Source organism: Bos mutus, chromosome 28 (assembly GCF_027580195.1).
Source record: "Bos mutus isolate GX-2022 chromosome 28, NWIPB_WYAK_1.1, whole genome shotgun sequence".
Taxonomy (NCBI): Eukaryota; Metazoa; Chordata; class Mammalia; order Artiodactyla; family Bovidae; genus Bos; species Bos mutus.
Window position 1 is genome coordinate 16,194,032 of NC_091644.1, and position 16,021 is coordinate 16,210,052.

A 16,021-nucleotide genomic window follows, 5' to 3' on the forward strand; every position below is an offset into this window, starting at 1 on the left:
GCTAAAACATTTCTTTTAGTTAAAGAAAGCTCTAGTTATCCTGAAAAAACTTAATTTTGTGAGACAATTCATTTTTCTAATAATTCTCATGTTGTTATATATAATTTTAAAAAGAAGTATAATTTGATTTCTCTTTTTAAGAAAGCTTTTAAATGTTAATACCTCTATCTAGTAAATGAAGAAACAAAACAAAAACTTCAGCTTTTCAGTTTTGACTCTTACTTACCTAGATCCATTGATTAGTTTTTATGTTAATATATTAATAGTGATTTTTTTTATTAATTAAAAAAATTGCAGCTGTTCCTTTCCCCCCAACACATCGCTTGACATCTGAAGAAGTATTTGATATGGACGGGATACCCAGGGTTGATGTTCTGAAGAACCACTTAGTAAAAGAAGGTCGGGTAGATGAAGAAATTGCACTTAGAATTATCAATGAGGGTGCTGCCATTCTTCGGAGAGAGAAAACCATGATAGAAGTAGAGGCTCCAATTACAGGTACACTTATTTATGTTTTGGATATTATTTTTTTTACTGTACCATTATTTACCTAATTATAAAACTGTTTCTTCTTCATGCATATTATATACTAAATTAGTATTACATGGACATTATCTTGAATTTCCAGATTATTTCCTATAACTTTTGAAAGTTTTTGCCTGTTTTCAATGAAGAAACATGATCCTAAATAATCTGAGTGCAGAAGTTAGTCTAATATGCTTTTATGAAGGTTTCATCAGTTGAGTTGGCCATCATTGAATTTGATTCAACAAATACTTATTTACTATGCTTTCAGTCATCAGGGGCAAATACCTCAGTGCCATATCAGATACCAAAAATGATCATTCAGAAGTCATCAGAAAATAAGGAGTTAGAATGGATATTTTACTGCCAATATAATTTTATCATCCTAAGATGTGCATGCTTGACTTCCTAAAGAAGAGTTTTATAAATTTAGATGAAAATTTTGTCACTTACTACAAATTTTAATACTCTTGTTATATCTTGTTCTAGATCTTGAGCACATGAACAGTTGGGTACACATTATCCCTGTCATGACTCTTCATAGATTGCTTCCGTCTTAGACCTTTCTTGATAGAATTTTATGCTCTCTCTTATGTAGACGAAATTAGAATTTAAGTAAAATTTGTTATTTTAGAGTTTTTTTTTCATATCTAATAATCTTCTTGTTTCAGTGTGTGGTGACATCCATGGCCAATTTTTTGATCTGATGAAACTTTTTGAAGTAGGAGGATCACCTGCTAATACACGATACCTTTTTCTTGGTGATTATGTGGACAGAGGTTATTTTAGTATAGAGGTAATAATCATATACTATCATTTGATTTGCTTTTAAGTGTTATCATAGATGATTTCTATTACTTCCTCATAAAATAAGTTCTTTAAATTACCTGTGTTGGGTTCTTTTTAATACTTCTACATATTCTGAAGTTTTTAGGTAAAGCTATTATTTATTCCTCTTTTGTCTTGCAAACTATTCTCTTAATTTTTTTGTGTGTTACTGTAATTACCATTTCCCAGTGGAAATTATAAGCAAAATGAGGGGCCTTTATTGCCCTGTTATCTAGTGGCCCTGAGGAGCTAATGCTGTTTATCTCTCTTGCCCTTAAAGGCATTTAGCCATGCAAAAAAAAAAAAAAAAAAAAAAGATTAATTGTATTTTTCTAATTAAATAAAATAGAATGCTTTTATCACTTAAACTCTACTGCTTCTGTCTTTCCTCCTGTAGCCATTAAGACCCAAGTATATCATATGGAATCTTTATGTATTCTAAAAGTATTAATCAGCTTTTAAAAACTTGAGAGGCATTAAAATGACCTGTTTATTATCACTTAATAGTAGATTGTTCTTTTTGCTCCTTTTACTTTTCTAATTATAAAAATTAAGACATAGAACAATTTGTGTTTTCTAATATATGCATTTCTCCCCTTTTTTGGAATGAAAATGAACTCCTATTATAATGTTCTGTAACTTCTTTTTTTTATTAATTCCTATGCTCTGATGTCATGCCAGTTCAACTATAAATTTATAGCATCATTTTTAATAGCTGCATTGTATTCTGTTGACTAAACTAGTCACAGTCAATCAATTCTTATTGTTAGGCATTTAAGGTATTCCCAGTTTTTTGCCATGGCAGTTGATGCTTCAGTGGACCATATTATTTATACGTCTTTATATACTTGCCCAGTTATTTCTATAGGACAAATTCTTAGAGGTTAAATTGTTGAGTAGAAGCTCCGCAAATAGATAGGTGTGTTATCATTAATGTGTTTCAAGCATATTAAAAGCAGTTAACATGCTTGATTAATTTTTACAACAAAGTTATGAGGTAAGTACTATTATTTTATCCATTTTATAGAGGAGCCTGAGGCTTGGAAAGGTTAAATAACTTGCCCAAGGTCATATTATTAGTAAGTGGTGGAGCTAGGCACTTTGAGCCTGTGCTTTTAACCATGTCCTCCACTAGATATTGAAACCTTACCTGATGAATTTCTATGCCAGTTACTGCTGTTTACGTCTCCTGTAGTGTTTTCAGCCTCCGTTCTGAGGTATACTGGGATCCCTGGTGGGAAAGGGAGGTCCGGGCTCTGTCCATCCAAATTCCCTTGGCAATTTTATCATCCTGAGTTGTTCTTTCTGTCCATAGTGTCATCATCAGCCCCTCTCAGTCTTCCCTTGGAGCCTTCAGAAAGCTAGAAATTGGCCCTTCTTGATAGAAAGACTGGGGCCTTTGACAGAAACAATAGAACAATTTTAGGACGCTTAGTTGGTAACTGAGCGTTTGGTATTAGAGGGTTTTGTAGCAGACTTTTTTTTTTTAAACAAGACTTTTTTTTTTAAGTTTTTTTTTTTTTTTCAATGTGGACCAATTTTAAAGTCTTTATTGAATTTGTTATACTTTTGTTTTTGTTTTCTGTTTGGTTTTTTTGACACGTGTGATCTTAGTTCCCCCATCAGGGACTGAACCCCCATCCCCTGCACTGTAAGTCTTAACCACTGGACCACCAGGGAAGTCCCTGTAGCTGACTCTTTTAATTCATTTTATTGTTGGAAAGTAATAAAGAATCAGAATAAGTGAAAAGGGCAGGTATTTATTAAGTACTTACCAGGCTTAATTATTTTTTTTCTTGTGAATAAAATGAAATGTGTTACACATTTCAGTTAACCTTAACTTGTTTCAAACAAAGTTTGTGGGAATTCCCTGGCAGTCCAGTGGTTAGGACTCCACACTTTCACTGCCAAGGACCCAGGTTTGATCCCTGGTCAGGGAACCAAGACCTGCAAGCTATGCAGTGCAGCCAAAAAAATAAAGAGTTTGTATTTTCTTTTTGTATGTGATCATGTAAACCAAACTTATTTACATATGAAATAGTCTTTCCTTTTTTTAAACCAAATAAGTAATATGTGAGTCTGTTTCTTAGGTGTATTTAGAGAAAAATAGCTGCTGTTCTAATATTCTTTTTATTTAAAATTGCATTGTCTTTGAATCATTTCAGATAATAAGCACTTAATTATATAAGGCAACATTCATAACGAACAAAGTAAACATAAAACATGACTTTTCTCTTCATTAGGCAGCATGGCATAATGCTTAAAATCAGAGGATTAGAATCCTATCTCCATTACTTAGAGGTTTTGTGATTTTGGACAAGTTACCTAAGCTCTTTGCTTCTGTTTCCTCATTTGTAAAACAGAGATAATATTACATACTTCATAGAGTTGTTTGAGGAATAATTAGTGCTTGGCATATTATGAATACTCAGTAAATATTAGCTGCTATTATTTTTGACATTGTTACTGTTTTATTTATTGGTATACCTAAGGAGGAGACCAATCTGCTAATTGTTTTTACAGCAAACAATTTGTAAGTCAAAAGTAAATTATTTGACTCATTTATTCAACAAATGTTTACTGCTCTTCTTCTACTTGCTAGGTACTTTTCTGATCAGGTGTGAATAAGACAACAAAGTCCCTAATTTCATGGAGCTTATGTTTGAGTAAGGGACAAAGAGAAAAAGATAATAAAAAGATAATGAAGAGTAATAGAAATTATAAGGGTAATAGGGTTAGAGGAAATGAAACTAAGATTAACAAAAATATAAGATTAATTCACTGGAAACATTTTTTTTTGTAGTGTGTCTTATATTTATGGGTCCTGAAGATTCTGTATCCAAGTACATTATTTCTTCTGAGAGGCAACCATGAATGCAGACACCTTACTGAATATTTTACCTTTAAGCAGGAATGTGAGTACTGCCATGAGAACTATTTTCACTTCCTCAGGGTTCTTTTAGAGTGATGTGGGTAGTAAGAGTTTGAAGATTTTACAGTGTAAGATGTAAGAACAGATTTTGTGTCCAAACATGTAAAACTTTCAGGAAGATTGTCTACAGTTCTCTAGTGTTTAATATTATTCAGATGTTTTCATTTCAATATTTCCTATTAAATTTGATTTTTACATATGTACTTAGGAACAGTTTTGAGCTCTGTGTATAGTTTTAATTTTAGAATTATTTTTTTTCTAACAGGAAGAATATGAACCAAGTGAAAAGAAATGTTGCATTGGAGATTTCTCTCCACCAATATTGAGACATTCCCATGAACATTCTTAGCAAATTAATCATCCTGTCATCACTGCAGATTGTTTTATTTATTTTTTAATTATGCAGATTGTGTTATACATACACAGTTGATTAATTGAAGGTCTTAGTCTACAATATTTATCCCATTTCTCTCAAATTTTTATGGCTGTGGTAATCTAATAGCTGTAAGCAATCATATAGTATAGAGTTTGACCTTTTCTCACATCTCGTAGCTATGTACTTGTTAGTACTCATGGCTGTATTAAGTCTTAGAATTAAGATTTAAAATTAGAAAATAACTTCAGATTACTGAGATGCAAAACATGATGCAATAAAGATCAATATAGTGACAGGTAGTGGCAGAAGTGGCAAACTCTGATATAACTTCAAAGATCAGGTGGGTAACTTAAATGAATACAAGATGAGGCCTGGAAAGTTCATGCTTGACCTCAAAGCAATCAAATTAAAGTTTTTATTAAACTGCAATGTTGGAAAACAGGTCTGTCATCAGACTACCAGTTTATAACCTCTGATTGCTAGATATAGATCTTCTCGTATTTGAATGTTACAGTGTTAAGCAGTGAAATAGGAACTGAATTCTTTTTTTCTTAAATAAGTAACAAGCCGTCCAGCAAAATCCCAAAATATCCAGGACTTTAAAAATATAAAGGTGCAAAGGAATACGTATGACAGACTTTTAAAAGTAGATGACCGTTTAATTCTTTAATTCTTTCTTGTGTTACGTTGACTTCTTGCTTCGCTGCTCATTGTAGGCTAAAGGAAACCCTCTGGTCCTCCAAAATAAGAATAAGATCTTTTCTTTTTTTTTAAATTGGATGGACTTTGAATTTTGTTGTGATGTTATAGTAGTCTTCCCTGTAACAAAAAAGTAGTCACTGACTCGTAGAATAAAATAATTAACACTGCCTTTAAGTATAGTACTAATTTTGCCTTACTTGGCCTATAAAGGTAAAGAGTTGAGCTATTTTTAGAGATTTGACTTATTTACTTTTAGTAATATTTTATGACTATCTGCTGCATACACAAAATAAATCTAAGGAGAGCAAATATTTTGTCTTTGTAAGTACAGTAACATTGCTTATCTTTATTGATTCTTATGGGTAAGATGCTGGCCTTTTTTAAAAAAAAAATTTTTTTTATGCAGTAAAATTTACTCTTTGAAGTATTTAGTTCTCAACTTTAGCAAATGATTAAAGCTGTCTACTATCACAGTCACAATACAGAAAAGTATCATCCCATGAATTCCTCCTTGCTGCCTTTGATACTCACCCCTTTACCAACTCTGAACCCCTAGCTACCACTTGGCTGTTATCCATATCTTTAATTTTTTTGCCTTGGTTTTAATAGTCATTTATGTATGTGCATGTATATGTTTTAAATGATTAACAAATTATGCAGTTTTCAATTACTGAATTTTTTCTTTTCTCTAGGTAAAATTAAATATTCAGAAAGAGTCTATGAAGCTTGTATGGAAGCTTTTGATAGCTTGCCTCTTGCTGCACTTTTAAACCAACAATTTCTTTGTGTTCATGGTGGACTTTCACCAGAAATACACACACTGGATGATATTAGGAGAGTGAGTATATATTTTAGTAACAAGAGTTGATTCCTATTTATAGCATTTTGTTGAGTAGAGACTAGAAACTTCAAACGTCTCTTCACTGCCAAGATTAGGTAATGGTAAAAATTAATATACTGGTATTTTAAGAAAATATCTTTTAACCATTCAGAACAATGTAGTATGCACAGTATTCAGAGTTGGTACCACTTTCCTTTGTCCATTCCATTCTCACTTTTGACAAGTTATTTCTGCTCTTTGTTTCTTTTTTTTTCTTTCACAGTTAGATAGATTCAAAGAGCCACCTGCATTTGGACCAATGTGTGACTTGCTATGGTCCGATCCTTCTGAAGATTTTGGAAATGAAAAATCACAGGAACATTTTAGTCACAATACAGTTCGAGGATGTTCTTATTTTTATAAGTAAGGAAAAATATTCAAGCTTAATCACATTTTAGTTGTAAAAATAGCATATGCTTTCATTATATAGAAAGTCATTATTTTACTTAATTTTCTCTTTTTCCCCACAGCTATCCAGCAGTGTGTGAATTTTTGCAAAACAATAATTTGTTATCGATTATTAGAGCTCATGAAGCTCAAGATGCAGGGTAAGAACTCTGTTTCCCTGACCCAAATTAACACCTTATATACAAATCAAACTTAGTAACCATGATTGATGCTTTACGATGCATATTAAGTTATTTGTTTTGCAGCTATAGAATGTACAGAAAAAGTCAAACTACAGGGTTCCCTTCATTAATAACAATTTTTTCGGCACCTAATTACTTAGATGTCTACAATAATAAAGGTAAGATGTTGTTGATAAAAAAATATTGTTAAACAACTTAGTATTTTAATTGACTTATTTTTTGAAAATATAGTAGAAAAGGGGCATTGTTTGAAACTGTAACTATCCAAATCTCTTTATGAAAAAATATAAGATATAAGGGAGGGGAGAGGACAAGAAATGAAAATCCAAAATGTGAAACTTAAGTCATAACATTAACCATTTCACAGCTTTGTCATTCACAAAAACTGCCTGTGAAAGAATGTTCTGAGGTAACTCTGTCAAGTAAAAATGCACATGATTTTCTCAAACTCCCCTTTCTTAAATCTTTTCTCTTATAATCAAGAGAATGTTTTCTTGTTTGCATAAAGCTGCTGCTGCTCCTTTGACCATTTCATGTATTTGGACTATATGGTTGTTTGCCCTGTTTCTTGTTTTATGTTCACTGATGTAGGTTTTCTTTTCCTTTCTTATTCTCTACTTTTATATCCACTGCCCCATGATGATTTGTAATTGGACCTTTATTTAATTCAATCCGACCTTCTTTCAGGAAGACAGTCTCCCCTTTCCTTTCTTTTTACTGCTCTTTCTTCCTTTTTTTCTTATGTCTTTGTAATTTACCTTCTTTTCTAGTGGTTTATATTCCACCGCCTTCCCTCCAAATTTGATCTGTCTGTAACAACTGGGTTTCCTTTAACTTGGAACATAATTCACTGAGAGATAATACCAAAGGATCTTAATCTAGTTAAGTGTGTGCCAAGGACATTGAAGATGAGCTTGAGTATGTTTAGGCAGTTCACATTTTCAGAAGAGGAAATCCAGAAGCCAGCTCCTATTCTGTCTTGACATGTCAGAAATTCAGTTGACTATGCCATAGTTCCCAAGGTCAGACAGGAGTGGTTGTGCCAGGAGTAAAGAACAGAGGGTTAAAGATTTTTTAAAGTACATTTAATGAGGTCATTGCTAAATACAGGTTTGTGGTGTGAGTTCAAAAGAGGAGCAAAATAGAGTTTTTGGAAGATTATAGGTGATAGTTAAAAGGTTAAAACATTTACCTGAGATCAGATAGTAGCAGTAGCAGGCTATCAAATAGCTTGGATACAGGGTATGTTGTAAGAACTCCATACTATATTAATCACCAAAACAACCATACCATTGAGATTACCCGAGTTGGTGGTCTTTAGAAACTATAATGCCTCCAAGGATTATACCAGTGCTAAGATAATCGTTTAAATTATATCTTGTTTTATAAATTTTGAAACTTCTATAAAGGTACCTAATGAAGCAAGCCTTCATTTTTAAAGAAAAATACATCTAAGTTTGGACTCCATTCTCCGAATTGATTTGTTATATTTAACTTTGTACCTGTAACCTCCCTTTGTTAGTATTAAAGGAACTGGTGTTCAGTGGTCAGTTGATTACTGCCATACTGGTTGTCCTTCGTCAGTTTAACTCAGGAGATTAAGGGATACTTTTCTTAGTACTCCAAAAAGAAACTCAAACCATTCAATCTGTCTTGTCAAAATCAAATGTCTCTTGATAGTGCCGATTCTGTACATGGTGTTAATGATTTGAGTGCTTACATGGTACAGGACGTGTTCATAATGTTTCATTCCATCTATAGGGCAATTTTCTAGATTCTTTATCTTTCTCTTTTTTTAAATTAAAAGCTTGGTATCAGTCCTTAATTTCTGAGGCTAAATTTGAAATACATTTATTTCATGGGAATTTCATCAGAGAAACAAAACTCTACATTAGCTAGAATCCCAAATCATGGAATTTAATACATACATTTCAGTGCTTTACATTAAATGAAAAAAAAGTAAGCACATAACTATTATAGTATCTGCCAAACATTTTATACTTTTTTGTAGTTTCACGTGAACTATATTCTCTGACCTTAAACTTCTGAGATAGGCAGGATGTTTTATAAATGAGAAACAGATTAGTTAAATAATTTACTATTACACATATGGTATATACTGTAGTTTAGATTAGAATCTAGCCCATTAATCCAATGTTCCATAAAATAATGTAACCAGTGCCTGAAATCTTTATCAGGTTAATTTAAGGTATTATTTATATCAACTTATGAAGCTTTAGAAAGATACTTGAAATTGAGATGAGTATGTTACTTTGAGTTTTTCTCTTTTGGTATTTTAATGGAATTTTTTTCTAAATGAAGTGAAATATTCCTTTGTAGTAGTTTCACTTGATTTCTTTTAATACATGAAATAAGTACATTCCTGTATTCATAAATAAAATGTTCCAAATGTTTCTTTTTCTTCTCTGTTTTTTTTTTTTTTCTTGCTTTATTTCCATTTAGCTGTCCTTTTCAGGTTGCCTGCAACTAAAAAGAACCCTCTTAAATTCCTCCAACTTGTATGAACTCTTAGACCTAGAAAATTGCTCATTGCTGTTCTGTGTTTCCTCAAAAAAACTGAGTTCTCACAATTTTGGATTTAGTAAACGTGCATGTTGGATTATTTGTATTGGATTATAAAGTACAACAAGCATTCTAGAAAGATTGGGAATTTCATTAATAATGACAAGTAAATATCTATGTTCTACATAAAACTGTGTTGGAAGCAAAAAGTGTATTACTACTAAAAATTAGTTCCTACCTCTCTACTACCCTTCATTCCAGTCACCCCTTGACTTCCCACCCACCTTAAAAGATATTTTTTCTGCTTTTATGTGTTTTAGACTTTTGGGGCTAAAGACAAATTGTTACATTGACATTCAAACTTATCTTGCAGCTGCTGTATTAAAGTATGAAAATAATGTGATGAATATTCGACAGTTTAACTGTTCTCCACATCCTTATTGGTTGCCCAATTTTATGGATGTTTTCACATGGTCTTTACCGTTTGTTGGAGAAAAAGGTATGATTTTTGTTTTAAAAAAGTTGTTATACTGTTATATTTATTCCAGTTTACTATTGCAGGCACATACTACTTGCTAAAGGGAGCTGAAGTCTAGTTTCACTGTGGATACAGCTCTGCTTGTGTCAGTGGGTGTGGATATGAGAGCCTCAAAGATATTTGAGTTAGCTGTTTACAGCCCCCATGTGAGGGTATCTGGGGGACTGGGAGAAGACTTATAAATAGCCTGATGTTGTCTTCAGCTGTTGGGTTTTCTTTCTTTTTTTCTTTAGCTTAAATCTTTTATGAAGGAATGGAGAGATGGCTTTGCTTTGGAACTGACGCTTTTGCATATTTTAACATCACTCTTGGGGATGTCATGGCAATTCATGGGAGAATTTAATAGCCTTCATTTGGGGCAGTATTAGTCATTTTGTAGCAGCTCTGTACTGTCAGAAATGATAAAGAGAAATTCAGGTTCTGACCTAATATTTCTTCTCCTATATGGAGCAATATGTTATATGTATATAATTTTAGTGGTAATGGTTTCCTGATAATTTAGAGATTCCTATTAGTATGTACTTAATAGGCTTAAAAAAGCATAAATACTATTTAAGAGGTTTTATTTTTGTTTTTTATTTTAGTTCTGTAGAGTTCTTAAGACTTCCTTACTTTATCACATTCTTCTTTTTCCATTTTAGCGTTAATTTTCCGATGAGGCAATACCTCAGTTTCCATATGTGGAATATGAGTATTAGAGTATAGATATGATTGTAAAACATTTTGTTCTATATCCCTCTCTATTTTTTCTCACCTCCTCTATGTTACAAAATGTTCCTTTCTGCCTGAGATATGTTACTTCTGCCAAGGCATTTTTGGTTCTAAAATTCAGAGTTACTACTTAAACTGTATGTTCAACAGGTTTTTTGCAGATTCCCTTTGGGCTTCATCAGTTACTCCGTAGGTCAGCATTAATATGGAGATAGAATTACCCACTTTAGCAATTGAGAAGGGGGCCAGTAAAGGGCTTAGGTGCAAGGGATGCATTACACTTATAACCTTCTATCTTTGGTATATGAGAAATAGTTCAATCATAGCCTCATCAGGCTAAAGGGAATTTAAGAATTCATCTTGTTTATTCTCCTGCCTCCAGGCTAGACTGCAGCACAACTGTTTTAACGTAGTATGAGTGGGATGGGGGGTGGGGAAAGCAGGGAAGATAGGTAGGAGGAAAATGGATATTTCTAATTTGATTTTCTGATGCCTCCACGAAAAAGGAAGTAGTTCATTATATCTAATCTAAATGTTTATGCTATGAGTATTCAAACAAAGAGAAGTTAATAGGTTTTCTCAGCTAATGCACCTGTCAAAAACCAGGGCATCTGATTTTTGCCCTGGTTTTAGATAGAATTTTAGATCTCTTAGTGATCACAATCATGTAGTCTAACTCCTTTTGAGAGATGAGAAAACTTAATCTAGTTTCTGTGGCTCTCTCAGAAGTGAAAGTAGATTTCTTTCAGTGATCCTGTATTTGAAGTCTGCTACAAAGTGATCTTTTGTTCTTTTTTGCCACTCTACATCATCTTAGCTATTGTGAGGAAGTATTCAAACTATCTGACCATTTTTGTTGTTTTTCTGTGGATCTTCTCTAAATTATTCATATCTTTCTAAAATCAGAATTTCAGATTTGAACATTATACACAAATAGAATTCTAACCAGTGTTGAACACAGTAAGAAAATTTTCTTAAACTCTTTGCATATTTTTCCATTTTAATACACGTTAGCTGTTTAAATAGCCTATTTACTTCTTCATTCTAATGAAAATTTTCTTTTGGTGTGAAAATCTGCAAATGACTCTTCATTGGATTCCACATTGAGAAAACCAGTTTGACTCTGATCTAGCCCCTGGGAGGCAACTAACCTAGCCAGAGGCTTCCTTGAAGGCTGGTTTAATCCCAAAGTTAGGTGAAAGTAGTTTTTTAACCTTTTGTGGACTTTTTACTTCGTTTTCTAAAAATCTTATGTTATAAAACTTGCAGCATATAAAAGGTAGAGCGAATAATATGATGAATTACTATGTGCCAATTATTCAGCTTTGACAGTTATCAAATCATGGCCAATACTGTGTCATTTATATCCCCATCCACTGCTCCCTATCCCACACCTCAATTGTTTTGAATCAGATCTCAGCTGTTATTTTTTGTATGTATAAATATTATAGAATGAATCTCAGAGATAAGATTAAAACCCTTTTGAGAACTTGGTGAAAGTTAGAGACTTTTACACCGCCCAGAAAATTTCATGTGTGAAATACATGTATAATTTTTACATATGTAACATTTTGAGGATGCTCATAGATCTGAAGCGAATTGGTAATGCCATCAGGTTTATTGGCCGCAATTTAAGAACCTCTGTTTCAGAGAATCCAGTATGGTGTGATCTGCCATAGAAGGTCATATATGTAAGATTTGTTCATTTACCAGATTTTTTTTGGAATTAACAGGAGAAGGAGATTCTATCTGAGAGATTAAAGTAGCATTTGAACTGGGGCTTAAAGAATGTTGGAATTGTGCAGGTAGATGTGAGCAAGACAGTTTTAGGAGAAGGTACTTCCCAAGGCTGAGTCTGACAGAAAGAAAGAAATAAGGTCACTGACATGTTTAGGAGTTCAATTTGATTAGCAAGTAATGTATGAAAGATGAAATGAAATGAAATGTTCATCGCTTAGTTGTGTCCGACTTTTTTGCAACCCCATGGAGTGTAGCCTGCCAGGCTTCTTTGTCCTTGGGATTCTCCAGGCAAGAATACTGGAGTGGATTGCCATTCCCTTCTCCAGGGGATCTTCCCAACCCAGGATTTGAACTTGGGTCTCCCACATTGCAGGCAGATTCTTTGCCATCCGAGCCACCAGGGAAGCCTCTTCATACATTAGAAAGAATGATAATAGTAGAAAAAGAATGAAAAGTCAAAATTAGATCAGGAGGATTTTGATCATTTAAACAGAGAATCTGGAACTTTGATAAATGGTGGGATGTAACTGCAACAGAAAATAATCATGATAGTCATTTAGAAAAATTACTATGGTGAAATGAACTGGAAGAAAGACTAGAGATTGGAAGACCTGTTATGAAACTTCATCAGGAATCAGAAACATAATGAAGCCCTGTTAACATTAGGAATGGAAAGCATGGGAGAACTCCAAGAACTGTAAAAGTAGAATCAGTGAGACTTAACAAGATTGCTTGTTTAAGAGGAGGGAATGATTGAATTTGGCTTGGATGTTTTGAGTGTGATAATGATAGTGCCATTAACACACGCTGATGAGAACTCCTGTTATTCTAGCAACCCCTCACTTCAGTTATAGGCTGCTCTTCGTCTTCATTGGGATTGCTAGGCCTTTGACCCTGTTGTTTTCTTTTTAATCTGATGCCCTTTTGCCTCTCTTTCTTCTTAACACACTCCCAAACTCTTTTCTCTCTTGTTTTTCTACTTTGTCCTATGAATCTTAGCCCCATAAAGTCTAACTATCCATTTTCTCCATTTTTACAGTTAGGATATAGAGTGCTACTGGAGATATTTATATCGCCTTGGGTCTTCCCTGGTGACTTAGTGATAAAGAACCTGCCTTCCAGTACAGGAGATGTGGGTTTGATCCCTAGGTTAGGAAGATCCCCTGGAGAAAGAAATGGAATCCAATCTTGCCTTGGAAATCCCATGGACAGAGGAGCTTTGTGGACTATAGTCTGTGGGGTTGCAAAAGAGTTGGACACAACTTAGTGACTAAACAACAACAACAATGATTTGGTATCACCCTTTGATTTCTAGCATTAGCTACGCTCTCAGTAGTACCCAAACATCTTTATGTCACTAGTCTCCTTCCCCACTTATTGCCACCAGGATGTATTCTAAAATTCTTTTTTTTTAACTTAAACATTTTCTTTTTCTAGCCACTTCCCTTACTGTCAGAGAAAACACATACCATCTATGGAAGCTTTCTCTGCTTACTGTTCCCCTGCTTTCTAAATTGCACTCATCTTTTTTTGGTGGGAGTGCTATACTGCATGGCTTTTGGGGATCTTAGTTCCCCAACTAGGGATTGACTCTTGGTAGTGAAAACATGAATTCCTAACCACTAGACCATCCTGATAAACCGCACTCATCTTGAATTCTTAGCCTGTTGAAGATGTGACCCTTCAATCCAGGGCTACTATTTCTAACTTGTTCTTATATTCCATTATCCTGCTTTTTCAGGAAACTTACTTTATTACTTAGGTGTTCTATATCTTCAGACTCTCTCTACTAAGCTCTTTTGTAAATTGTTCAAATATATCTGATCTTTAAATAAAAAATAACATTTCCCCTATCTGATATCTTTCATTGGCCACTATTATGCTATGATTCTCTTGCCTTTCCTTCACAGCAAAGCTTCTAGATGGAAAGCAGTACACACGTAGAAGCTAGTATTTGGTAACCGTAAATGACCCTGGTAACTCTCAAACCTTAACCTGTCACATGAGGTCTTTGTACCTTGCCTAGTTTCTCTTCAGTTTCATTTTTTTGTTGTTTTCTTTTCACGTTTTCTATGTTCCAGCCATGAAACAGCATAGCCAACTTCCTGAATGTACTATATGTATATGCTCTTTCAAGTTTCATGCCTTAATACTTTTTCTTTATTTTTTCATAACAGTTTTGTTGAGGTATAATTCAAATACCATACAATTAACCTATTTCCATTGTGTACTTCACTGATTTTTAGTATATTCAGAGTTATGTGTCTGTCACAACAATCAGTTTTGAAACATTTTCTTGATCCTCCCAAAGAAACCTTGTGTCTGTTAGCAGTTCCCAGTTCCCTCCACATCTTCTCTCCAGCCCTGTGCAACCACTTGTCCGCTTACTGTTTGCACAGGTTTGCCTGTTCTGGAAATTTCATATAAATGGAATCATGCAGTATGTAGTCTTTTGTGACTGACTTCTTTCCATAATATTTTTAAGGTTTATCCATGTTGTAGCCTGAGTCAATATATTATTCCTTTTTATGACAAAATAATATTCTACTGTATGGCTATACCACAATTTGTTTATCCATTCATCAGCTGATGGATATTTGGTACTCTTTACTTTTTGACTACTATGAATACTGCTGTGATGAATATTCCTGTACAATATGTTTTCATTCTTCTTAGATATGTAATTGAGAATAGCATTGCTGGATGATATGATAACTCTATGTCTGACTTTTTGAGGATCTGCCAAACTATTTTCCAAAGCAGCTATACCATTTTATAATCCTACCAGCAGTGTATAATGTTTCTAGTTTTTCCTTATACTTGCCAATACTTTTTTAAAATCTTTTTTTTTATTATAGCCATCATATTGGATATGAAATTGTATCTCATTTCTCTAATTAATAATGACATTGAGTGTATTTTTATGTGCTTATTTGACATTTGCATGTCTTATTTTAAGAAATGTTCATTTTTAAATGGATTATTTGTCTTTTTACTATTGAATTATAAGAGTTCTTTGTATATTTTAAAGGTGAGTCCCATATCAGATATATGATTTGCAAATATTTTCTCCTGTTCTGTGAATTATCTTTTTACTGGTGATATTCTTTGAAGCACAAGCGTCTTTAATTTTGATGAAGTCCTCTTTATTTTTTCTTTTGTTGCTTGTGCTTTGGTGTTATATTTAAGAAACTATTGCCAAGCTCATTAAGATTTGCCGCTGTGTTTTCTTCTAAAAATTTTATAGTTTGACCTTTTACGTTTAGGTTCTTGATCCTTTTTGATTTACTCTGTGTGTGTGTGTGTGTGTGTGTGTGTGTGTGTGTGTGTTGTAAAGTGGGAATCCAACTTCATCCTTTTGTATGTGGATATCCACTTGTCCCAGCACCGTTTGTTGAAAAAACTATTTTTTCCCCACTGACTTGTTTTATTTCTGGACTCCTTAATTTTATTCCACTGATTTATTGACTGTTGCATACTTTTTCTAACTTCTGTTTAGAATGCCTTATCTGCCACTTCCACCTGACAAATTTCTATTCCAAACCAAAAGCCTGCTTTTCTTCAGCAGATCTTGTGCATAACTCTGCATACTTAGAGCATAGTGCTCATCGCATTTTTGTGATAGTTTGTGTATATATATATATATTTATAACTATATGTCCTTTAGTAGTTAGTA

At 33.4% G+C, this 16,021-nt stretch overlaps 1 protein-coding gene across 7 annotated transcripts in view; it reads left to right on the forward strand.

The window, feature by feature from the left end:
- Positions 1-16,021, forward strand: part of PPP3CB (protein phosphatase 3 catalytic subunit beta) — a 47,903-nt gene that overhangs the window by 14,618 nt on the left and 17,264 nt on the right. For all 7 annotated transcript variants that reach the window (XM_070364731.1, XM_070364732.1, XM_070364733.1 and 4 more), the window contains exons 2-9: positions 298-498; positions 1,197-1,321; positions 4,157-4,268; positions 6,056-6,201; positions 6,467-6,606; positions 6,714-6,791; positions 6,897-6,991; positions 9,730-9,855. In XM_070364731.1, the coding sequence (XP_070220832.1) occupies positions 298-498; positions 1,197-1,321; positions 4,157-4,268; positions 6,056-6,201; positions 6,467-6,606; positions 6,714-6,791; positions 6,897-6,991; positions 9,730-9,855 (1,023 nt within the window). The remainder of the gene's footprint in view (positions 1-297; positions 499-1,196; positions 1,322-4,156; positions 4,269-6,055; positions 6,202-6,466; positions 6,607-6,713; positions 6,792-6,896; positions 6,992-9,729; positions 9,856-16,021) is intronic.